Here is a 25,636-nt window from a genome sequence, read left to right as displayed (position 1 = left end):
CAACTGTAGAATGATTGTGTGTGGGTGGCCGCACAGGGTGCGCGCGAACAGTTATATGCTACCTTAGAATAGATGTAGTGTAGACCTATTTGATAAATAGACATAAACATAATTGCCTTGACATTAACGACCGTCAACATGCACCAGCTGGACACACACACACACACACCCTCTGCAGTGCTCTAGTCTAAATTGACTGAAGTCTGTCTCATTTCTCTCCAAAAGCCCTTGAATATGATTGTGTTACTGTCATTATGGTAATCTTACACTTCACATCGCAGACACTATACCTGTAACTTTCCTAAGCCCTCTTATCATTCCCAGAATAAAATAAATAAATAAAATAACTTTTTGGGGGGGAAATTCTTCCAGGGGCCACAAGCCCGCGGGCCGCCAGTTAAATACCACTGCCCTAAAGTCTTTTAGCCCATACTTGCAAATGTCATTTAAGGTATCAGTCTAGCGGTCCGGGCACCTAGCCTGGTAATCCAGCGGGTTCGAGGTCGATCCCGACAACCTTTGCTGCGTGTCTTTGCCCCATCTCTCTCCCCGTTTCCTGTCAACCTACTGTATATCTATCAATAATGCCAAAAGGCCCCAACAAATATAAAATAAATAGGTAGGCATATATCCCTGATCGTCTGGCTGTGCATAACTACTTGATTGCTGGACTAGTCAAGTGAGATGAGCAGACCTTAGCAAGTTGGCATATGGGCTAATGTCGGTGAGTTCAAAGAACTGGGTGACCATCTTTACCAGCATTAGGTGATCTGAATTTATTTTATTTAAAATTCTTGGGCTTCAAATAGATTTCCTGGAGTCCCAAACTGCCAGAATCCTTCGTGACAAGACTTAATGCTGTGTTGACTGTATGCAGTACAATATTATAATGCATACAGTACAACATAATAATTTGCACATTGTATACATGTTAATATTTGGGTACTTGTTGCAAATGCTTGTTGCAATTAGGTTTAGCTGCACTCGTTAATAATGTGTAATGCTATTGCAGAAAAGGGGTGAAAGATGATGAGCGTATGGGAAAAACTCCCTGTGTCGTTGCCAGGTTTGCTCATGGAGCAAGCCTGTCAAATAGAAACCAAGACTAATGCCTCGTTATAGGAAAGTGTTTTAGGAATAGAATTCTAAATGAGAGGGGCTTCCCTCGTCGATGAAAAGGCAGAGACTACTGTGGTTCATATCCCCAGCCAAAATAGACAGTAAAAGTGACAGGTCCACCACATGTTTACATGGTTGCTAGCTACACTAGCTTGGGGAAGTCTGTTGTCATGATTTAGTCAGCGTTGTTATTAATTTTGAATCATCATGGAGTCTCTCTCCGTGTGAGGACATCGACCGCATGCCTTTAATTATACAGTAATTGCTATTTCCTCAAGCCTCACTGGAAGATGACAGAACTGGATTCTTTATGCTTCTAGGGGTTTTCAAAAGTTCAATATTGTGTGTTTTTTTTTTGTCTGATTTATAATTTTGCTTCATGGTTGGTCACTAATCTTCAATTTAATTTCCTGTTTCAATTTATTTGAACCCAAATTAGTCTTTCTGAGAACCAGTCCCTGCTAAGGATGCCTCCCTGGGTCAACTTCTGGCTGCTGGGAGCGATCATCCTCTCCCTCTCCCTTCACTTCGTCATCCTCCACATTGAGCCTATGCCTGTGAGTAGTGTTCTGTCAAGACGCTAGATGGTGCACACTAAAGTTTGGGCCTATTAAAAACAAAAAGATGACATAGTCATATTTGTCAGGTGAAACAAGCTACACGATTGAGTGATTGGCTACACGAGTTTCAGACTATACCATTGGCTTAGGGGGCAGTCAATCATGACTAGGTCGCTATTAAAAACGGGCCTGTTATGTCAGGTTTCACCTAAGAGTTACATTAATACTCTAGTCTACACAAAGGGAGAGGCACTCACACACAGGGGCAAACTGCTGCTGAAACGTCAGCCTATGTTGAGGCGGTGGGCAGAGAAAGCACTTAGGAAATTCCCATCTCATTATTATTTTAATTTAATCGCTATATTACTCTAACCCAAATTGATATTGCATACTACAATGGGAAACTTCTTACCTACTGTAGGACACTTCATACGAGGCAGCTTGATGTACAAGTACACCCCCTGGACATGACGCTAGTATGTCGCAGGGACTTACCCCCAATCCAACCCTTGATGCTGTCAAGCAGGGAGGCACTGGGTCCCATTTTTTTTAGAGTCTTTGGTATAACCTGGCCGGGGATTGAACCCCGACCTCCCAGTCACAGGGCGGACACTCTAACCACAAGGCCACTGAGCTGGTATATTGACTGATAGTATATTGCATATTGTATATAACTAACTATTAATTTATATTTTGTGTAAATAGTTCTCACTGAGACAAAACCCTTGTATGTTCAAACATACTTTAAAGATCATTATGACTGCACCTATGTTACCTTATCGGTGAGGCTTATCCTCTTTTGAAGTAGTGCTTTCCACTAGTTAAGTTGCATTTTACTGTAAACAAAGACTTGGAGAAGAAGAAAGACCTTCTGTCTTAAGGAGACTGGTGCATCTCTGTCAGCTTGCCGCCATCTAATGATTTATCTAGGTCTAGACCAATTAACCGTGTTCTGTCATCGGAAGAGGTAATAACTGTTTGTGGTCTCCTCCGTCCCTCAGATGATATTCCAGGTGACCCCTCTGCACTTGGGCCAGTGGATAGTGGTGCTGAAGATCTCCATCCCAGTCATCCTTCTGGATGAGGCCCTGAAGTACATCTCCAGGAACCATCTAGAAGGTATGGTAGACTTCACCGATTTACGTTTGGAAAAAAGCAATGCACCTTGATCTCAGTTCTGAAATCTTGAATAATTCAATCAATTCAAGTTCTTGAGTGGCTGTGAAATGTCAACTTGGAAGTCAGTTTTCAGTTGTAACTAATCCCTTTACTCTCTTTTCCTCATGCATTTATAATGCAGCCTAAATTCTTTCTCACCTTCTCTGAAAAGGTACTCTTTATTTCCATCTTCTCCTCTCCTTTGCTTTAAACTAGCAACTCCATCGCTTCTTCTAATTGTGTTATTGTCTTCTTTCATCCTTGGCAGGTGATGAGGAGAAGAGATACAGGAGGAGACTGGTGCTGGACTAAGACCTCTCTCCCTCAACACACACACACACACACACACACACACACACACACACACACACACACACACACACACACACACACACACACACACACACATTATACACCCTATCTCTCTCTCCCTCTCTCTCTCTCTCCTGTCCTCAATCCCTGGTCCTGCATGTCCCAGCCAACCACCACTAGAAATCCGCAGGGCTTGCATGAGGCGGTGAGAGTGAGAAAGTGTGCATGTGTGTCTCTGCGAGCATGTGTCGTCTTTACCATGCATTTTGAGCGTGTGAGAGAATGCGTGAATGTGAGTGACTTGTGAGGTGTTATCTTAGCTGTGACCCAACTTCACAGTTCTGGGAAAGTGCGACAGAATAATTACCCATAGCCCTTCAAACATCTCTGCCCATTGACTGTACAATTCAAAACATTGGTGCAGCTAGCTAGACCTTTTTTGGGGGGGTGGAGGACAGAGATTTAGAGAAGTTGGTGGGGGTGTCAGTATGGGAACAGAGAGAGACCTTGAGAGGTGACGCCTTCCCAGGAGAACACAGAGAGACCGCTATTCACACTCGCAAGACTGAAGAAGGCGAGCATCTGGAGGGTGGCACCCACCCCTGCTCCGTCACTCTTATGTGTGTGTCACCATAAAAGCTTTATCTTTGAGGTATCTCCTGCTACCCACACAGCCAGCTGTGGCCAGCTCTGTATGAGCAGGGCCTGTCAACAAAAGGGACATCTCTGATCTCTGGCTAGTGTGTCATAACACTGTTCCTCCATCTCCTGCTGTCTTTACTCTTGCCACATGGAACCTCTTCCTCTTATTTGTTGCAAGATTATGCAGAATTGGTCCTTTTGCACTCTCCCATCCCCCCCACCCCCTTCCCTTCCCTTGCTCTTTCTCTCTCTCTCTCTCTCTTAGTCTCACTCTCTCTGTCTTTGTCTCTGTCACTCTCTCATATTTTCTCTCTGTTGAGGAGGACTTGTAGGACTCTGGGATGTGGAGGGGTTTCCCCTCTTGAAGGTGTGAATAGCTTTATGCTGCTTGGCTTCTTCATTTAGTTCTTATATGCGGAGCTAGAGTCAGCTCGCAGACAGAAAACAAAAGCAAAACAATAATAGTAATAATAATAATAAGTAGAATGAAATGTGAATTGTCTAACCTTACCAAACCAGCATACTTATGGTGCTTTTACACTGCATGGTACCAGCTCAGCTCCACTCCACACTACTCGACAATGGCTAGTTTAAAAGGCTGTAAACTGTAGGAACTTACTTACTAATGTATTGTAGTATAGGGGAAGTCCAAGTCCACTGGCAACGATTATCTCTGTACAATCAGCAGTCTGCAGTGTTTTCACATCACCGCTCGCTTGAAACATCGACAGAGGAGATACCAAAAAAGAAATACTAGCTACGACTAGGTACTGCTTTTGTCCACTGGAAAACCAAAAAGTGCGAGTGGAGTTGAACCGCACCATACAGTAGAAAAGTGACTATACAGTACAGTTATCAATAGCGCCTCTCCTAGCTGACTGTCATATACAACTGCTGTGCTGACACTGGAGCATTCAGTTATCAATCATCAGATGTCTGACGTTGACTAATGGGTCTGGGTGAATGGGTCTTTCAGCCTTTGACTTGCGACTTGCACAGCTGATGTGACATGACTTAAGATGGGCATGGATATCAAGCACACAGCCGGTTTTATCAGCCTTTAATAATTAGTTTGCTACACATTAGAACGTGCCCATGTTAATCCCATCATCAACATCAATGCCTTATATAGCCCACTGAACTTCCACATTGAGTAATGTGGTCAAAAAGAATGTGTTTTTATAAGCCTTTTTGATTTTGCGTTATCCATTCTTTGTTTCCATTCATATTTGCCATATCTGTAATTATCGTAATCTTAGAGCACTTAGTCTTGAAGACTCTGAATGTCTTAAAGCATGGTCTAATGCGTATCGTTTACCGCTCCCCTCTATTGTGTACTCTCTGTGTACTGTTCCCTCGGCTCCTCTCGCTCCCGGCGCTTTTGCAATTTAGGCTCATGTGGGTATTGTTTTATAATGACTAAATAATAATGTATTTGACTGAATGAACCCAGGGGGTTTTGATTGTGTCTTTAGTTCTTAATTGTGGGTTTTGTTGTGGGTCCCGGTGCTCTGGGCTGGGCCAGGCTGATGCAGTAACTAACAGGGTGTGCAGACACAGCTCGGATCACTTGCATAGTGCCACTATTTCAATGTGGGATAGGTGACTTTGTGTGTTATTCTTGCATCGCTCACAAATGCTCACCATTTCTGTGTACTTGCTCTCTCAGAGGTGGGCTATGGACAGTTCAGATATGTTCAATGACATCATCCGTTTTCCTGCAGTGCCAGTGATGGATGGCATCGGTGGTCATTTCAAGCGGGATGTCAAACCTTTTTTTAATGTATTGATGCAAGGCTACTCAATTTCATTGTGCTAACTTTCCAGGAAGAGAGAGGCTGTAGTTTCCAATACAATTTACAATTTAGGCATTTAGCAGACACTCTTAATCCAGAGCGATTTACAGTAGCTTGGAATCCCCACCGATGATGTCTTTGTAATGTTTCTAAACTGTTGACAGCACGCCTCTGAGTGAGTACAGAGATGGTGCCATCTTACGATGAGCATCAGTGAGGACCACTATATGACGATAAGCTTGAAAATAGGCACCTACTGTATGGAAAACTGTATCCATCAACTGTTCATCAATTTCATCAGCTTAATTTCCATATGAATGTGTAAGCAGGTCAACATGTTCATTTGGTATGTCTTTCCATACCAGTAGAGGCTTAGCCCAATTTATACATACCATCGGTAGTCAAATGATCAGTCAGCATGAATACTGTAGCTGGTTTTCACATAAAGAAAATAATTGTGATAGGGTCATACAGCAAATATAAATGAAGCTGAGGTCTCCAGACTGGCTGACTCCCTCTTAGCTGCTGCACCAGCCCCCTGTGGCCCTTTGACATTATGGCACTATAGTTCTGTATAACCTTGTTCTTTACTACTGAATCCTCAAACTCTGTACAGAAGATGAAAAGATGGTCGCATGGAACCTTGTTACTGTAATTAATAACCTATACAGTATATGTTATTTAAAAGAAATGTTTTTATAACATGCATCGATGAAGCCTACTTACCAACGACAAAACGAATTGCAAGAAAACATTTTTATTTTTATTTGAGCACATACTATCTAAGAATCTCCTTTTTTTTTGTAGACTAGAAAGTTTGTTTATTCATTGTTCTGTTTGGTTTTTACAGTTGCTGGGTTTTTGTGTCTTTTACTGTAGGGAAAAATATGATGTGTCATTGTTAAAGATAGGCAAGGATCATGCTTAGGCTAATTCCAGTAACGGTGGTGATGATGATGACGATAATTTCAGTGATAGTAATCTGACAATCTTTAAAACTGTGTAAATTAACTGTCTGGTTTGAGGCTGACTTCTACTTTGATGCACAAATCTATAAGGGTCATGCACCAAAGTATAAATGAGCTTAATGCTTATACACTGAGTGACAAGCAGTGAGGAATCCTGCGTTATGACGTTTATAATGGATGTACATTGAAGGGCTCAGTGTGGCTGCAGGATCTCTAGAGACCTGTGCCAAACCTTTTGGGTTCAGCCATTTGAATGCATATATGTCTTAAGTATGGCACTCAAGTTCTCCTGTCCGCTAAAACGAATGACCCCCTATATTATTTAAAAAGAGAATCATGTTGCTATTGCTGACATTTGACCATTCCATCGCCTCTTCTGTTGTCCGCAGTAGTGACAGACTGGTCTTTAGAGCCTGGCTCCCACCACTGAGAAGTTAAAAGCATTCTCTGTATTGCCTTGTTGATATTAATTGTGGACACATAATTTTATAAATGACAAAGACGTGGAAATAAAGATTATTTATCTTGTTATTTATTCCGTGGTCATGTTCCTTCTTCTGGACCACTAAAGGTTTTGTAACACTAGCTGTCATTTGTGGCATAAGGCCTTAATGTCACTCTCCAGCCTACGTTAGCTACAGTTCAAGATGTCAGAAACAATCACAACAGCGAGGGGCCATGCAAAGCCATATCTTGTCTTCCCATCAAGGAGGGATTCATTTTCTCAATCATAAACCTTACAAGCTAAAATGCTACGGTCACCAATTTATTTATTTTTTTGATTTGAGGGTGGAGTGTCACTTAGAGTGATCACTTAGCCCAAGGGTGCCCAAAAGGTAGATTGTGATCTACCAGTAGATCACAAAGGCTGTGCAGGTAGACCACGACATGACCCTAAACAATATTTTATTAAAATATTGATTTACATCAAAAAGGGCCTGTCAGCTCAAATCCACAATGCAATCTTTTGTTTTCAAGAGTATTGCTGTGCACAAATGTCTGTGTAGCATTGCAAATTACATACAAAAAACCCTACCTAGTCAATTTCTCCCCCTCTATTTCCCATTCCAAGTGCATTTGTCTTATATGTAATGCCAGGCCGCTATTCCAAAGCCCCCTCAGGTACATATATTGACACTATTTTCAGCAGTATACTAATTATTTCGGTGGGTAGGTCTTGTTGAGCCGGTCATTTTGAAAGTAGCTCTCGAGTCAAAGTGACTTAGCCTATATATTAGAACAAAAAGTTCCACTCAGAATAAAATAAATCTGCCAACCATAGCCTGTTACTCAGGTTCACCATTCCGGTTTTCAGCCACATCAAGGGACTACATGACGTGCGTGAATACATTTCCACCAGCAGAGGGCGATGTTACATTTCTTTGAAAGAAAAAGACGCCTGTTATTCTGATAGTTATTTGCTACAGTATATGCTACTATAGGCCTATTGACTTCAGTAAGAGGATACTCCATCTCTTTAGTAAACAGAAAATAAATGTTTAGGTCAGGATACCAAATTTATCCAATCAGGAGATGAGGAGAAAGAACCCCACATAGAATATATCTGCTTCAGTTTTACAGTGTTCCGTGTTTGTCTATAACATTTTCTGTTTCATAATTTACAATTTCACTCGTTTATCCTGTATGCTGTATGAGTTCCCACCAAGGGTCATCACCATGTTAGCTTGTGGTGGACAATTCTGTAAAAAAAATCCCTTTTTGCCACAGGCATACAAAAAGAGTGGGCAATATTATTACCGGAAACACTTGAAGAGATAGCCCTGAATGACCATGACATGTTTACCCTCATGTGCTTAAGGGTAAACTAAGCACCTCCTGCTTCATTAGGCCTCACATGTGGAAATGGCACTCAGTCACAGACCATACCCAGGGGCCAGGGGCAGTACTAGAGCTACAGGGGAATCCCAGGGCTCTGAAGAGAGGAAGTGGAAATCATTAGTATCAATGTGACTTGGCAAGTTGGTTCAACTAGGCCAGGGCTCCAGAGAGCTATACCAGGCAGATTATGTTTTGGCCCCTGCATCTGACCGTGTGCTTGAGAGACTGTCTGTGACTATTCTCGGACACCACAGCACCGATCGGCGTGCCGTGAAGCTTGCACATACACTCCCAGTAGGCCATGGAAGAAACTCCAGCCCAGTTATTTTCAAATCAACATTGTCACATCATTGTGTTGCTATAACAGGCCGCTTCACATTGTTACCTACATTGTTACCCACCCACCAAATTAGGCACAAATGCCCTCATTTGTTATATGACAATGACTATGACATCTGGGTTTCTGCACCTTTCTGTTGCAACTGTCAGTTGTGTTTGTCAGACAAACTCAAATTCCTGCACCCCACGGCTGACAAAGCAACTCTGAGAAGTGCACTTGTACTAGTCTGAAATACATGCACAGTCTCTCAGTAGCAGCATAGAATCTGTCATCATGATTGATAGGTGACTTAACCATTGAGTCAATTAACACTTTTTGATCTATAAGCTCACAAGACGTTACATTGTAACATTGTGAGATAGCGATTTAAGATGAAAATTGGGATGCTAATTGGGAAGTTAAGGTTTACTTTACTTTAACAGCACTCTGTGCTGTTTGAATACAATATGGCCTAGCTAGCTGTTTCCTGAATTGACAGCTGTGGTTCATTTTCTTTAGAATGAAACATCCGGTTGGTTAGCAGAAATGTGACAATTGGCCCCAGGCAGAAGTAGACATGATTGATGTCTGTTAAAAATGCAAGTTGTGCGGGTAATTCTTTTAAATTTTATTTTTATGTATGTATTGCCCCTTGGTGTGATTATGTGCAATGATGTCTTCCCTTTGTATTTAGGGTTTCTTCCTGGAGCCTCAAACCTTGACAGTCAAGCGTAACCAATGAAAAAAACAGTGATATAGTGACATCACAATAACATCCCCTCCCATGTTTTTAACAAATACTGTACACTTTTTAAAAATAAATCGTCCTCCTTATATAACAATAATACCTGATGATCATGTTTTAGGGTGGAAATAAATCACGGCTCTCCATCTAACAACAAACTCCACAAATGTACAAACGACACAGAGGAGATCATGCTTTTTAGTGGGTGAAATGGACATTTTCAAATTGCTCTGTGGTATAGTATCACAGAGCAGCTGCCATCAACCTTAGTTTTTGACTGCATATGCAGTGTTTTAATGTTTGGGTTAACAAGGTCATATACAGTAGGAGCGCATTTCGGCACAACCTTACCCTGCACATAGCAGGTTGCATAGAAGAGACTTGCTAGGACAGATTAAATGGCAACAAGGACAGTGATACAGACACAGAGAAGGCTCAAACAAACCATGTTGACTCAAATACACCAGAGTAAGGCCAAGTGTGTACAAAGACGGATGCATGCACACTGACTGCACAGACGAACAGTATGGTGAGATGTAGGACTAGCAAACCATAGTCCTAGTATACTAGTCAGTATACAGACCCCTCAATGCCTGCAATCCCCCAAGAACACACAAGGCAGAGAGAGAGAGAGAGAGAGAGAGCCTCCTGATGGCTCTGGCATAAGAGAAAGGACAATAGCTGGAAATCTGGAGTGTTGTGGTTTGCGTTGCAGTGTTGGGGACCACCTGATGACCTCTCTTCCAGGGCATGGCTTTATCCATTACTAGAAATGGATTATAATCACATCTTTGATGTATTTACAAACTGTATTGTGGATCATTTCCACCATGACTCATATATCAAACAGAGGCTGTGTGTGTGTGTGTGAGAGTGTGAGAGTGAGAGAGAGAGAGAGAGAGAGAGAGAGAGAAAGAAAGAGATTGTTTTAAATCACACTTGTGTGAAGTGACGGGCGCCCACTGAAGCAAACATTAAAAGTCCATAGACTTGGCTGCCACGTGACATCATGTCTGAGCACTGGACGTTAGAGGGGCTAGCACCCCTCAAAAATGTGTTTGGATGTAGGTTAATAATATTGCTATCAAGGATTGATTGATTGATTGAAATATTTATTGACAGTTTGCAGAATTACAGTACATTTCAAGCACAAACTCAATACAAAGGCTGTTAACTGTGAGTGGACGACCCAATTAAGCATTACACTTGTTTCCAATAGGGTCCACCATGTTCAATTCATCAAAAACATTTAGAGATGTAAAAATAGACACTTCTATATAGACAAAGGACAGAACAGGAATTCATCATAAAGGAGGTAAAAAGGGAAAAGAAACATATACAGTGAGGGAAAAGGGGGGGGATTTTACGGGGGCCAGTTTCGAATTGCAGCCGTCCGTAGGTGCCCTTTGAGAGCGGTTTTGAAGGAGTCAAGGGATTTGCATGTCTTAATGACTGTTGGTAGGGCGTTCCACATTTTGGTGGCATAGGAGCGAAAATAATTTAGTCCCTTGTTTGTGCCGAATCAGGGTTGTACATGGTTCGTTGCACTCCCTCTGGTGTTGTGGGTGTGGACTTCGTTAACATTAAGGAAGTATCTAGACAGGTACATGGGTATCTTGGTGGTGTATCTAATCATGTGGACCAGACCCATTGCAAGATGCTGTACTCTGTCGTCGACCCTAAGCCATTCCAGCCTGTCGAAGTGGGCAGGGGTGAGGTGGGTTCGGGGGGCGAGGTCAAGTAGGAGCCTGACCAGTTTGTTTTGGGAAGTCTGGAGCCTGGTTTTAAGGGCCTTTGAGGTGCTGTGGTACCAGGAGGTGCATGCATAGTCAAAGAAACCTTGTACAAGGGCTCCTGTTAAGGTCTTCAAGGTGTTTTTGTTGACCAGTGAGGAGATCCTGTAAAGGAATCTTGTTCTTTGGTTGACCTTTTTTATTACGTTGGTGGCCATTTTATCACCGGAAAGATTAGCCTCCAGGATGGAACCTAGGTAGGTAATTTCATGAAATGAAATGATTACTATATTTACCCAGGGTATCTGGGCTAAGCTCAAGAACTTGTTTCCAGCCAGGCCCTGCTCATAGAACATTTCATCGTAGTGGTTCAATGCCTTGTTCAAGGGCACTTCAGCGGTGGTAATTTTAACGTGTCGGACCGCTGATTCGAACTGGCGACCTTCCGGTATCAAGACCGATCCGCAATCCGTCCGGCCACCGCTCATCTTTACGTGTGATAACATTGTCACCCACTCTAACCAAGAAGCCATTTGCCTTGCTGAGATTACTATTAGAGCCAAAGAGAATGGATTCAGTTTTTCCCAGGTGTAAAGATAGTTTGTTATCAGCGAGCCAGGTGCAGATTCTACCGAGTTCAGAGCTGAGGGCCTTTTCAACATGCAGTTTGTTCCTGTCCGAGACTAGCAGTGCCGAGTCATCTGCGAACAGGAACAAGTTGCAGTCACAAGCTGAAGTCATGTCGTTAACATATATTAGGAACAGTAAAGCCCCTAGTATGCTCACTGGGAGGGGGGGGGGGGGGGGGCAGTGTTCCATTCACCTCCACCATCTGTTCTCTCCCCTCCAGGTAGGATTGCATCCAGCTCACTGATGTGCTATCGAGAACAATTTTGCACCCTGTCTCAGTCTTTGTGTGATGTGGTGAAACTGTATAGTAGCTGTTGCCAGGGAAATAAGAACTTGCAATCAACTTCCCTTTTGGTTACTTATGGCAGCAACAAACAAGTTCAATCTAATACATGCCCCCCCCCCCCCCCCCCCCCCCCCCCCCACACACACACACACACACACACACACACACACACACACACACACACACACACAACACGGGTGTTTTCTCTGGAAGGAACTTGGCCAGTAGGGGCGCTCGCGGTTTCTTTCTCTTTTACATTATAAAGTCCTTTCTATTTCTCACATAAATCTTGTTTTGTTGTATAAAACATCCCAATTGTTGTAACCGCGGCGCTAAGTACAAACAAGGAAGGACAATTATGGTAATTTTAAAGCCATGTGCATAATATTGTGCAGTAGTAGGCTATAGCCGTAGCCTACTGTAAGTTTACGTTTTATAGTCAATATTAAAAAGAAGAAAGACAAAGTGGTGGGGGACGAACGACTGCTTGATTGATTGAAGTATGTATTAACAGATTGGAGAATTACAGTACATTTCAAGCACAACTCAATACAAAATTGCTGCCTCACTGTCGTTTACGTTTACCCTAGCCTGGCGGGGCCAGACTCATCAGTGAATCCCCGCTATGAGGCTGGCCAAGCCAGGCTACGTTTACCTGCCTGTGTGTGCGCCTGCCTGCTGCTGCATCGTAAAGGCTACACTGTAGCTGCAGTAGTACAGTACAGTTACAGTAGGCTACACTGTAGCGTCCCTGCGCTTCGTTGTCAATAGAAGAAAGGAAAGGGGAGTGAACCATAGGAGAGTGAACCAGTAAACTGCTTGTGCTGGCTGTGAGTCTGCTGTGTTTTCCGGAAGAGAGGGTGTGAAACATGGGACAAATTTCAACGTTGCAGCAGCTGAGACTGTGGGGAAGCGTGTCTGTCTGTGGATGATGCGAGTGTTTTAGAAACAGTTTACAAGCGCTGACTGTGTCACACTCACCACATGTACTGTACTGTTTGAGTGTGTCGGTGTAGCATAGTGAGCTGGCTGGCCGAGCCTGTGTGCAGTGCCAGTGTGTGTGTGTGTGTGTGTGTGCAGCTTTATTTATTTCTAAACTGGACGCGCCTCGCGGATCCCGCTGTGGAAAGCGGTGGCTCAAAACCTCAAATAGTGCACGCAAGACCACTTTTTGGTGAGTAAAACTTTCATGTGATTATTTCAATGCCCGTTTTAATGTATAATATATTTTGCATGCCAGTGTATATCTGTGTTGTGGGAAAACCACGCGCATGTGGATTTCATTGCACTATATGTTCTCCACAATGTGGCTTTAATTAATTTATAGCAGGCATACAATACTAATCAATTTTGTGCTGCATTTCGGGGTGTGCGGGGCAAGCGCTCACAGCCTCACAGAGTTGTCTGCGTGGATTCGAACCACCATAGGAAACCACACAATAATACAGTAGGCACTGAGCATATATACTGTACATATGCAATGCACACAACAATGAATGTGTAATTGACCTTCGCACACCTGCCATAATGGTATTATATTATCTTAAGCCTCCCATTACCCATACACACAATCTTGTAGTGTAATACACTACAAGATGTGTTTGATGGATTTTGGAAAGATTTTTAAAAGACTAGATTAGATTAGTCTTTTCAAAATCTTATCAAAAATCTTGTAGTGTATGGGAAGCTTTAGACCACACACGGCTGACATTGTGTGTAACACACCTGTCAAGTGTCAATATCATATTGACAGATGTGTTATTGACTCAATATGACTGGTGACTGGAGCTGGCTGCTGGTTTAAATTTGCATCATTTCATCCAGTAAAGGGAACTATTTAATTTGAGATTGCCAGTGTTGGGCAATATTACCAAAGCGAGTGATATGTTACGTATTACATATTACTCCTTTAAAAAGTAATAATATTATATTACGCAAAAAAGGAATGTACAAGGACAACCCAATCTGTTTAGTCAGCTAGAACGTAATCAAATTGTTTTGAATAATAATAATAAGAGTCACCAATCAGCCAAAAAGGCTATAAAAGCAGCAATCTCTCTTGATGAATGAAATGTTTTCAAACGGTAGCCAACAAATCCTGAGTAATATGTAATAACTGTATAATATTACTGTTTCGGAGTAATACCGTACACTACTCGTTGCTGCATGGGTAAAGTAATAATATACAGGGATATATTACTAGTAACTCATTACCGCCCAACACTGATAGTGACTGTCTCTCAATAATGATTCAAGATTATGCTGAATTCACTAAAAGCATATAGCTGTATTGTTATATTTTATTTAACCTTTATTTAAGCAGTAAAAACACATTGAGACAAAGTCTCTTTATCTTTTTTTGTAGTAGAGATCATCTGAATGAGAATGCAATAAATGGTGTTTCAACAATAGTGTTGTCCAATCAAATATCCATCCATTTCCCAGGGATGTGCATAACCTATTGAGCAACCTCTTAATAAGCGAGCTCGACCTTGAGTATAATGGAGGTCCCACAATTCATTCTTTATTAATCACAGACCAATATTTGCAGCTATGTTCGGCAACATTGTACGGTACCACAAAGTATAAATCAGGAAATCAAATATAAATGATCTGGCTGCACATTCCATTTCCTTCTGGCCGATATCTGAACCACAGGAGAGTTGTATGACTCTTCATGTAATGGGTCTGTCTATGGCTTTCCTCTAGAAACGGGCCTTTTGGGGTCATGCTCAATTTTGTTTGTTGTTGTTGAGTTTGCCGCAGTATTCTCTCAATACAAGGGAATAAAGAAGTTCTTTACCCTTCCCTTGAGAGAAGAACACCAGTTCCTGTTAAAACACAGGTCAAGGGGCTTTGCTTGCAACTAGACTGATTCAGTTTTGTTTCTATAAATTCAATTCAGGAAAATCAATTTCCTAATGGCACCAAGATTGCTCCCATCTCCACTTGTCTAGACACATTTACTAGGCTGGCAACCTGCTATACCGGTATGTTGCTTTTAAACCATGATGAAGTTGGATATTATGCATGCATACTGTACATCATTTACATTTGTGCTCATGTTTATTTTCCACACACTATGGTTTCTTCAGGTCAAATGCATATCTTTTTGTTATCAGGCAGCTATTTATTTTGTCTTCCTATTATGAAAAGGATGTACTACTGATACAGTAGAATACAACATACTATGCTCTGCATAAAATATTCATAACACACAGGTATTTCTGTTTCATGGGATGCATATTGAGTGTTACCAAAATAACTAAGTGTCATGCAGACTTGCGCCACCACGGACCGCCAGCGAGCGGTCCACGGACCCCCAGGTTGGAGAACCAGGCTACTCTAGCCGACTGTGGGGGAGATGACAAAACCTCCAAAGCACTGTTGTAGCGTAACAAATTGACACTTCTTCATTTGCACCATGAGCCACTGTATGACCCAGCTATTCAAAAAGAGGACATGGCAACAGCTCCTGGCTCTTTGAGCCCTTGTGGGAAGGGATTAGAATTAGGTTAGGGGCGTGTGTGTGTGTGTGTGTGTGTGTGTGTGTGTGTGTGTGTGTGTGTGTGTGTGTGTGTGTGTGTGTGTGTGTGTGTGTGTGTGTGTGTGTGTGTGTGTGTGTGTGTGTGTGTGTGTGTGTGTGTGTGTGTGTGTGTGTGTGTGTGTGTGTGTGTGTGTGTGTGTGTGTGTGTGTGTGTGTGTGTGTGTGTGTGTGTCATTCGACAAACCCACACTCATACAGTGCAGTTCAACAGAAAGATAGTTTTGACTAAAGACAGACAGATGATCATTAGTTTTGAATTAACCAGTTAAAAACTCTATATACAGTACTGAAACTAGCCAATCTGGGGCGACCGCTAGCCGCTAGATTAGGCGCAAAGCGCACATGTGCGTGCGCATCTATCACATCAAAATCACTACAATGTCATGTAACAAACATAATAAAATGCCAACTTACTGTACACAGTAAAGGTACAATTTTGCACTCGCCAACCAATACAGATCTTGCATCCTAAAACAACTAAGACGCGGCGGGCGGATGCGGTGGCAGCACCTAGGCAGTCAGCTACCGTGTTTGCAGGAGAGGGATGGTGTTCTTTGTCACTGCACTAGTGACTCCAACAGGATGGTCAAGGGCACCTGTCAGCAGGGGTATTGAACTATGAGGAACATGACGTTCCTCTGCATGCACTACTACAGCATAGAGATGCTCCGATAATCGGCCAGAGATCGGTAGTGATAAGTGATTTAAGTGTGTCATGCAGTCTGCAAGCGTAAGACACAGTTTTAGGCTCCCGTTTTAGGCTCTACCAGAAACAAAAGCAAGCTTGCCTTGCTTTTATTTGGTGTCCCACAGTCATTTAATGTTGCAGTGCCAATTGTGTGACTCAGCTAGTAGTCTATAATTTCCTGGAAAGTTGTAGGTATGTTTATGGAGTAACACAGACAGGCAAGGTTCAGCTGAGTCATCCTTAGTACAGCTTTTTACCAGGATGTTGTACGCACTATAGGCAGGTTTGGTTTAAGTACAGTATGTGGTCATACGTACATGTCTTATGTTAGAATCATACAAGTCACCCTGATGGCTCACAGCCGTCTTCCATCTTTGTCTTACGTCTTTCCTGTCATTCTTTATTGTATCTATTTCACAGTTTAAAGGAGAATTGTTTACTCTGGTCTCTGATGCTCACCAACTCCTAAATTATATTCCAGCTCTCCTACCTTCACTTATGCATTACATGTAGATATTATGGTCTCTCCAGCTGTCCATGGTTTTCACCCTTTAAATTATGCATGGATATAATAAGGGAGCTGCTACCAAGATGTGTGCATAGAGTGCACTTCAGGCATGCCATGCAAAAATCCAAGTCTTAAAATAAGATCAAACTTGCATTTGACAGTGTATAATAACAACATAGATTTCTTCCTGAAAGCATCATGCTACATTGGGAAGTGACATTCTTCTCAGTAAAACAAGAATTGATGACACCAATTAATTACCAGCTGCTGCCTTATATCCCATGGCTGAGAGGTCGGCTAGAGGTAAAACGTGTGTGGTTGCCGATAGGTTGTCAGTACAGCCAATGAGAAACATAGGTCTCAACTACAGCAAGTGGGCGTGAAAGCACTGCAGAGAGAACATTGACACACAGCAGCTGGTAAGAATCGGACCCGTCTGAACTGAGTGGTGCTGTTGGGGGGTCGGACTATTGGTTGTCTGCTACTATTGGCTGTCTGACTATTGGTTGTTGGACTATTGGCCGTCGGACTATGTATTCTGTACTGTACTGCCTCTCATGCACCTGTGCATATGCTACACCGTAGTCTGCACTGCACTGTGCTGGAGTTACACTAACACTAAAAACTCAGCTTCCCATCATGCGCCTGTGCAGTGTGAAGCTCAACAGCACCACTTTGCCACCTGTTGGTACTCTAAACAGACAGACAGACATAGGGGCAGACACACATTGCTGTTCCTTGGAGTGTCTGCACCACCCAAAAATATGTTTAGGACAATATTAGTGCACTGTCAGTATTGTGTATGTAAATGTATCTAATGCACATACTTGCTTCAAGTTGCTTGCATGCAAGTTCTAATGCTTGTTCACATGAAAGTCCTTTCTCTAACTATTAATTTATTTCTTAACAAAAATGCATTTTTAAAGTTAGTTAATTAGTTAGTTTAATTTATTGTCCACAATGTGGAAATTTGTCTTCGGTCTCAGTCAGTAACAACAAAACAGCAACAACCACAACAACACTTACACACAATTAAGTTCATGGCAGCAGGACAACAGTGACAAATGCATTAAAAACAGGTTTAACGAGACATGGTATCATTTAGTGCCTTAATGGCATCAGGAATGATGTTACGGTTGTCAGTAGCGGTTAGAGTGTTCCACGGGCCCTGCCGGCGAGATTAATACCACGCATCGGAGCGGCAAAAATCCACCTGTTGGTGGTGCTATAACAGGCCAATCTGAAAAGGGTGGGATATATTCCTCAGCCTAGTAGGAAAGTCTTTGAAAGATTCCATGTAAATTGCACGCTGCGTTCATGATTTGAGGCTTTTTGTTCAAAACAGGCCAATCCTGCAAACTTTGAAAGCCAATGTTAGCCAATTAGGATGAAATATCGGACAGATCGGTCTTGAGCACATGACTATAGAGATACTGTGTAACGATTTGCGGGATTTTTAGATTAATAGAGTAATATTAAAAATGTGTTTTTACAAAAGTCGGCCTCCTGGTGGCGCTATAACAGGCCGTTCTGGTAAATTTGAGGCAGAGGTTAATCGTTGGCATCTAGGGAGTGTGTGTGCAAAGTTTGGCATCAACCGGGTTAACGGTGCCGGAGATTAGCTGTACACAGAAGGACGGACGGAGTGCAAAACATACTCTCTCCCCATGCCTTCGGCCTGGTGGAGACAATACAAATTAAAAAGGACCCTGACAGTGTGGTGGAACTATCAGCAGGCCAGTGAGTTCATACATTTGTGGTAGTGCTCTGGGTTCAGCTGTGAGATTAGCTTTATGTTTATTAAGATAAGATAAAAACAAATTTCATCAAAGTTTAGTCTTCCTTGAAATGGAAATTGTGTCATCTCAGCATAGTAAATAATAGATAAAATCTACAATAGTAAGATAATGTTATAATCTCACATTTAAGAATCTGGTAGTGGGTAATAATAAAAGCACAATTTCTATCGACTCGCCCTGTGTTTCAGATAAGAGGTGGGCTGTGGAAAGTGGACATCCTGCCTTCCGATGACATTATCTGTGGCAATTTCATCATGCTAACTTTCCAGGAAGACAAAAGCTGTAGTTTTCATTAGCTTGTTATCCCCACCGGTGATGTCATTGGTAGGCAAGACCAATTGCCTGAACTGTACATAACCTACCTCTAAAGGCCTCTACTGGTTTTGTTCCTTGCGTGGGGGAGTCAAACGGACACAAAAAACGCAAGCTTATTGTATACATGTATAGTCGCTCCGTCGCTTGCGTCGTTTACGTCGGTCTATTATAATATTTAATGTGCAAGCATCTACTCGCCCACTAGATGGCAGCTGTGACACCCCCTGGCACCTGCAGTTGGTCTATTTTATTACATGCGGATGAGATGCGTCACGTGCCACTTTATTTTTTGTTATGAGTTGAGATGTAGTTACAACTGTATATAATGAGTTTTACACTATATCATCAATCGAAGTAGGCTATATACCACTGCCGATCCACAAGCTCACACCACAACGAAGTTTTGCGTCTTTTGCTAGTGCTGTAATCAATTAATCATTGCGTTCACACGGGCACATTGCAGTCTACCATTCATTGTCAAAGGAAGCCGCTAGTGGATGATCACCAGCAACGGAAAACACGGTTTGTTGGTCGCGTCTGTAAACGGTCAAATTGTTACCAAATGGAAGCATAGGATTAGGAGACACACACTCTCTCCGCTCTAATTCCGCTGAGTTCTCGTCTGAAAAGCAGGGCTGGGCTGGGTCAAAGGGCTAACATTTGGCCCAAAAACATATTAAAGCAATGGGGGCGGCCCATTCTTTGGGCGGCCCATTGCCCACTGGACATAACGTCAGTCCAGGCCTGATAATCACAGACGAGTTTGCAAAGCAGTGCTTCGAACGCTGAAGTCATGTTGTCCTGTTTAACTTCCAATGTGATATATCCATGCCAATCGTGTTTACGTTTACAACTCAATGTGCCGGCGGAAGTGTTGTCCTCTTTCAAGAGCGGTCGAGCAGAGGAGGAAAAGCCTTCTTGCTCTCTGCTGCCTCCAGGTGGGCAGGGTGTCCTCGACGCAAGGTACGCAACGCAAGCAATATGGTTGTGTAGACTCGAGATCAGATCTCAACCCGACGGAACGAGACGGATTACGTAACTGACGCCACGCGAGGGAGACATTTCTTTCACCCTGCGTTGCGTATGTATTCTTGCGTCGATTACGTTCGACTCTGCTAGGCACTTAAGATGCAGAGCGAGTAGACAGAAATGGTAAGTAAGTAAATAAGCCATGTGGTCCATATGTCAGGAGTCTTATCTCCTGACATTTTACAGTACAGAGTCCCCCAGTCATGATGTACAAGTACACCCCCTGGACATGACTAGTATGTCGCCGCCCCAATCTTTGATGCTGGGGAGGCATTGGGTGACATTATTATAGTCTTTGGTATGACTCCCGGGAATTGAACTCCGACCTCTCAATCACACGGAGCATGGTGCATTAGTGAGGACCAATTATATGAAGAGAAGATTGAAAATGGGTGCTCTTGCATTCTTCCTCGAGTAGATGATTTTAGGCATTTGTAAGATCCTTGTATTTCTCAGAAATGTTATTTGGATTAGTCCCAAAGCACTTAAAGACAGAGTAATCAGGTTGCTGAGCATTTGTCAAACAAGTACTTAAGTGATCTGCCTTTGCTCTGCTCTGTTTATTGGACCGATAGTGTTATCAAACGATAAGAGCACTGGCCGGCAATGACTGCACCCAGAGGAAAACCACAGTTTGACTGAAGCAGTCGTAACAGTCCTTTCCATTTTAACCTATCCTAATTATCAACACACACAAACCCGGCATAGCAATTACTCCACAATGATGTCCTGTTAAGAAACAATTATTATTATTACCAGTAAGACGACTGAGGTCGCGTGCACGCATCCGCCTCGTTGATGACAGATTGCTGGGCGAATGCTGGCACTTTGGCATGGGACCAACATGGAATGATTTGATGAGGTCAGATCAACATATGGAATGTCAGAACAGGTCAGCTCCATACAGTATTATGGAGATCTAAGGGTGGTAGCGGGGACATTATCTTGAGTGTACAGGGTTTGATGAGGGCCCAGGTAGGGCCGGGCCTTAATTTTCAGGCCTGTTTTTGCCGGCTGCTGTGCACGGCTGCACTAATAACTTTGAGGCTGGCCCGTCTAGATTTTGAATGGACAGGTGGGCCTGTTGAGAACTCTAGTTTTTGCCGGCTGCCGGGCGCAGCTGCACTAATAACTTTGGGGCAGGCCTGTCTTGAGTTTGAAATTTGAATGGACAGGTATAAGTCAAAAGGGAGACATCGAATTGGAAGGATGGATGGGGAAGGATCAACATATGGAATGTCAGAACAGGTTCTGACATATATCCATATATGGAGATCTAAGGGATGACATCAGGGATCTCCATATATGGACTTAACTGCGACAGCAGGTCGCATTTACTATGACATCAGGGTCTCCAAATCTCCATCCCTGATGATGTCACGAGACCTGGGCACCATATATGGTGCCTGACACACCAACTGACGGGAAATGCGACAACGCAGATAACTGCGACCTTCGGTCGCTATTATTATTACAATTGATTTATTTTTAAGTATTTTTGTAAAATTGCTTGATGGATGGGGAAATGGCTTGTACAATGTTTTGGTTAATAATATTAACCCTTAAAATAATGGAGAAGAAATTATGGCAGGGTACAGCAGCTGACCTATTAAGTTGTTTAAATTAATTGCCAAGTTTCAGGATTACATAATTGCGAAACCTAAAATCACGATTTTCGATTACTGCCAAATGCATTGTCCAGCCCTACTGATCTGCACTCCCATTTGATTCCTGTTTTTGTGGCACAAGCTGTGCGTCAACAGATGGCTGGCCAGTGGGTTTGTGGTATAATTCCATCATTCTGCTCTACAGTACCTGTCACTCTGTGCCGGAGGAGCTTGTCCATTTTGTTGTCCAACCGAAAAACCCGGCTTAGACTGACATTCCTTTTGCAGCTTTCTATCTCAAGAACAGGATCTCAATAGGCTCTCGGTCTCTCGCATATGTTTTTGACAGTTGTTTGCGTGTAGGGGAGAAGCAGTGAAATGGTATTGACACACTGAGCGGCAAGGACGGAGTTCTCCGTTCAATCAATTAGTAACGCCCAGCGCTCAGGACGGAGATGGATAAAAAGGACGGAGATTATTGATATCAAAACGGATCGCATCGCTCCACAGGCTGGGAGCGTCTGTTGCACAACATTCGATGTTATTTTCCGGTGGGACGTCATCGAAAATGTTCCCCCCAAATTTAGCCGACGAGACCGAAAATCTTAAAACGTGAATAACTCTTGATCTAAATCATTCCGTCCAATTCTAAGAAAAGATTATGTGTTCGATGGCCCATCGCGGTCCCGTCGCTAGTCGCGTTAGAATTAATCATACCTCCCGTTGTTGTCGATCGCCTCGGGAGTGTTTTGGCTACATCAAGCTACTTCAGCTACATCCGGGATAGCACCCGGTCCGTCGCTAAATGTGCTCCGCTGCTATAAATCGCTGGGCGCTCTGATTTAATGGATTAAATAACCCTGGGCGTTCGGGGTGTTAACTAAGGCAATATTTTAGTCTGCTTATGAAAATGTATTATTTTGTTCCATCGTTCTGCCTCCATCTTTCTGACCATTTGTGAAGGTCCACACAAACTTGATTCATTTACAATAGACTTGCAATTGAGTCATTCCACGAAACCGGTACGATTTTTTTTTTTTGGAAATTTGACTAAAGATTTTACTTTTCTGAATACCCCACAATATTAAGGACATCTTTAGCTATCAAAAAAACATAATTTCCCATCTCAGGCATTCAATTAATATTTTTATGTATTTTTATATAGAATAATATAATAACGGGTTGGAAATTGCCTCTTTCTGTAGCATGTTGTTCAGAAGACTTGTAGAATGCCACTTCCTGTTGGTGAAACAGGAAGTGGCACTAAAGGGCCAGTTAATTATTTTTATGGAGGGGAGAATGACTTGTGTAACGGGGGTGAGTGCGATTCTATTTATTCAAAAACTAAACATGACCAGCAATAAAGCACAGATTTATATGTGAATGGCATAATTTATGGAATTTGTAAATTTCTCAAGTCCAATTTAATCGAAGGCCATTTAGGGGACATGAAAAAATGCACAAAATAGGGGGTGTCTATTGAAAGAAAGCAAGATGATTTCTGATATGAAGATAAAATCCATGTCATTTTACACAATATTAAAGGGAACATTTAAATTGATGAAAAAAGCTTTTAAACAAAATGTGGTGACTCAATCGATAAAATACACCTTAGAAGGTCAGAGGGACTGCAAATCCTACCGGTTTCGTGGAATGACTCAATTAAGTCTGTGTTGCAATGTGCCATATAGACTCACAGATGTGCCAGCCGACTGTGTAAACACATGTCTGTTGTGATGCATACTGACAGATGGTGTTGATTTCTATGACAGATTGAAGAGCAGTCTTGTATGGGTATATGAGCAGGGTTTGATGTTGATGCCAAGGGGGACTGGTATGTGTTGCGGCACGTACTAGATGCACATAAATGAAGATGCAGCATATTGTTTACTCTTCTTATCCCATGTAGCTAAAGGTTTCTGAATTGTGTTTAAGTTCTGCAGAAATTGGCCTCATGGCCTCATATATGGACGAGCAAATCGACATTTTTGTCCTACACAAACATTAAATTCCCATTGACAATGAATGGAGAATTTACATCATATGTGGACGAGCAAATCTGCATTTTTGTCCTACACAAACATTAACCATTGACAATGAATGGAGACATGTTACGGCATGATGATGTACGATGATAAGAGCGCCCCTCACTTCACACATGTTTTGCAATGCCACACAGTTTTGTGGAACAGAAACACAGAAGAGTTATTCACAACTGCACAATTTTACAACTGTAAAATTTAGAAGAGAGTCTATGTGAGATACATGAAGGCAAAGGGAAGCTATGGATGTCTCTACATTTGCAAGTCATTGCACGTAATAAGTACGTTAAATACTTATGCAATATCAGTAATGCTCTTGGCTTACTGGGGAACATTGTGTCACTGTGTAATTATGAATCACCTGCAGAGCCATGTCTAATGTGCTACTTACAGTAAGCATCACTACATCCGGTCTATTCTACAGTATGAATGGCTCTGGAGTGGACAACTAATTAACAGAAATGCCACACAGCATGCTTTACTAAACAGCAATGTGGCCTACAAGGGAAGTGCATTTGTGTAAATAGCTCCAGGCAGGCGGGTTCAGCTCAGTCCACACACAGTCTGCATGAGGTCTACTGGATCATCAAGAACAGAGAGGGGACTCTGCCTCTTCCTAACCTATTAAAAAAACTAGGTAAGCAGCTGTGTGTGTGTGTGTGTGTGTGTGTGTGTGTGTGTGTGTGTGTGTGTGTGTGTGTGTGTGTGTGTGTGTGTGTGTGTGTGTGTGTGTGTGTGTGTGTGTGTGTGTGTGTGTGTGTGTGTGTGTGTGTGTGTGTGTGTGTGTGTGTGTGTGTGTGTGTGTGTGTGTGTGTGTGTGTGTGTTAAAGTTGGGGTTTGGTTTTCATTTTAAGGTGCAGGCACTTCAAAGCAGGGAAATGTTGCGGTTGAAAGAAGAAGCAGCAGCCAGGAAGTGTTCAGGTGCCACAGGCAAAAGACAAGTTTCAGTCAAGAGGGAAAAACATTCATGTGCATGCCGGAAGCACTGCCTTTAGTCTTTCTGATAAATTCCTAGAGGAGTGTGAAAAAATAAAAATCTGGACTAGCACCAATTTGCACTAGTGAACTGTTTCAACTGAACATATTCTCAACAGACAAGCGCTTCCACAGAACACAATACAGCCAGGGGAATATCTTTGCTTAATCCACCAGTGCAAAGAGTGAGGTACTTTAATGCAGCTGAAAGCCTCCATTATCTAATATCTAACATAAGTGTTAAAGAAGTGGAATTACATAATGTGGATTGAGTCTTTGTTTACATGGTAAAAAAACAGTTTTTTATTAAAGGGCAATAGACTGAGAGAGTCATGGCAAGCCCAATTATGTGTTCCATCTGTTCTACAAGGAGCATGCCAACGGATACCCACACCCCCCACTCCCATAGCCCTCTACTCGCCTTTGCCTGACAAAGAACAACAGAATGTGCCCACCAGTAACATCACTCATTCTTTGGGACCGTTTTTACTATAGCCATTGATAGGACCATGTGCACAACTTAAAAGCAGTCATGGTAAGGTGTGTGCACTCTGTGCAGTGGTTTAGCGGGGTTAGCTGGGGGAAGGGGGTCAGGTCAAAAGGCCGGCAGTAGGGTTGTCCCGATCACGTGATCGTAAATTGGTGCCAATCATGTCATTTTCAAATGATTGGAATCGGATCGAGAGCAAAAAAATCGGGACATCCCTATATCAATATTATATCCATATCATGACATTAGGCTGGAATCTGGATATTGTGTGTGATTTTGGATATTGTGATATGGCATCAGTGTTCTATAAAAAATATAAATATCGGATCGGGAAAAATCGGTATCAGCAGATACTCAAAATCAAATGATAGTGATCGGGAGCATCTCTACCTCACTAAAGCCACCAAACGGGGATATTGTGTTAGTGAGAGGGACTTAACGGGCACAACAGATGTGCGTGTATGTGGAGGAGAGAGGGGTTGGGGGAAAAACACCAGGCTCCTGCGTTCTTGTAGTAACAGATTAATCC

General features: G+C 42.5%; 2 protein-coding genes across 2 annotated transcripts in view; both read left to right on the top strand.

Moving 5' to 3' along the window:
• atp2a3 (ATPase sarcoplasmic/endoplasmic reticulum Ca2+ transporting 3) overlaps nt 1–7,090 on the top strand; it is a 65,595-nt gene extending 58,505 nt beyond the window's left edge. The window contains exons 19-21 of the mRNA XM_079508215.1: nt 1,559–1,676; nt 2,681–2,798; nt 3,106–7,090. Of these exons, the coding sequence (XP_079364341.1) occupies nt 1,559–1,676; nt 2,681–2,798; nt 3,106–3,149 (280 nt within the window). The 3' untranslated portion in view covers nt 3,150–7,090. The remainder of the gene's footprint in view (nt 1–1,558; nt 1,677–2,680; nt 2,799–3,105) is intronic.
• Nucleotides 7,091–12,733: 5,643 nt separating this feature from the next.
• Nucleotides 12,734–25,636, top strand: part of camkk1a (calcium/calmodulin-dependent protein kinase kinase 1, alpha a) — a 69,837-nt gene continuing 56,934 nt past the window's right edge. Inside the window, exon 1 of the mRNA XM_079508426.1 lies at nt 12,734–13,281. The gene's annotated coding sequence lies outside the window, so the exon portion shown is untranslated. The remainder of the gene's footprint in view (nt 13,282–25,636) is intronic.

This window comes from Electrona antarctica (genome assembly GCF_951216825.1).
Source record: "Electrona antarctica genome assembly, chromosome: 8".
Taxonomy (NCBI): Eukaryota; Metazoa; Chordata; class Actinopteri; order Myctophiformes; family Myctophidae; genus Electrona; species Electrona antarctica.
This window is presented reverse-complemented; position numbering and strand designations above follow the sequence as displayed.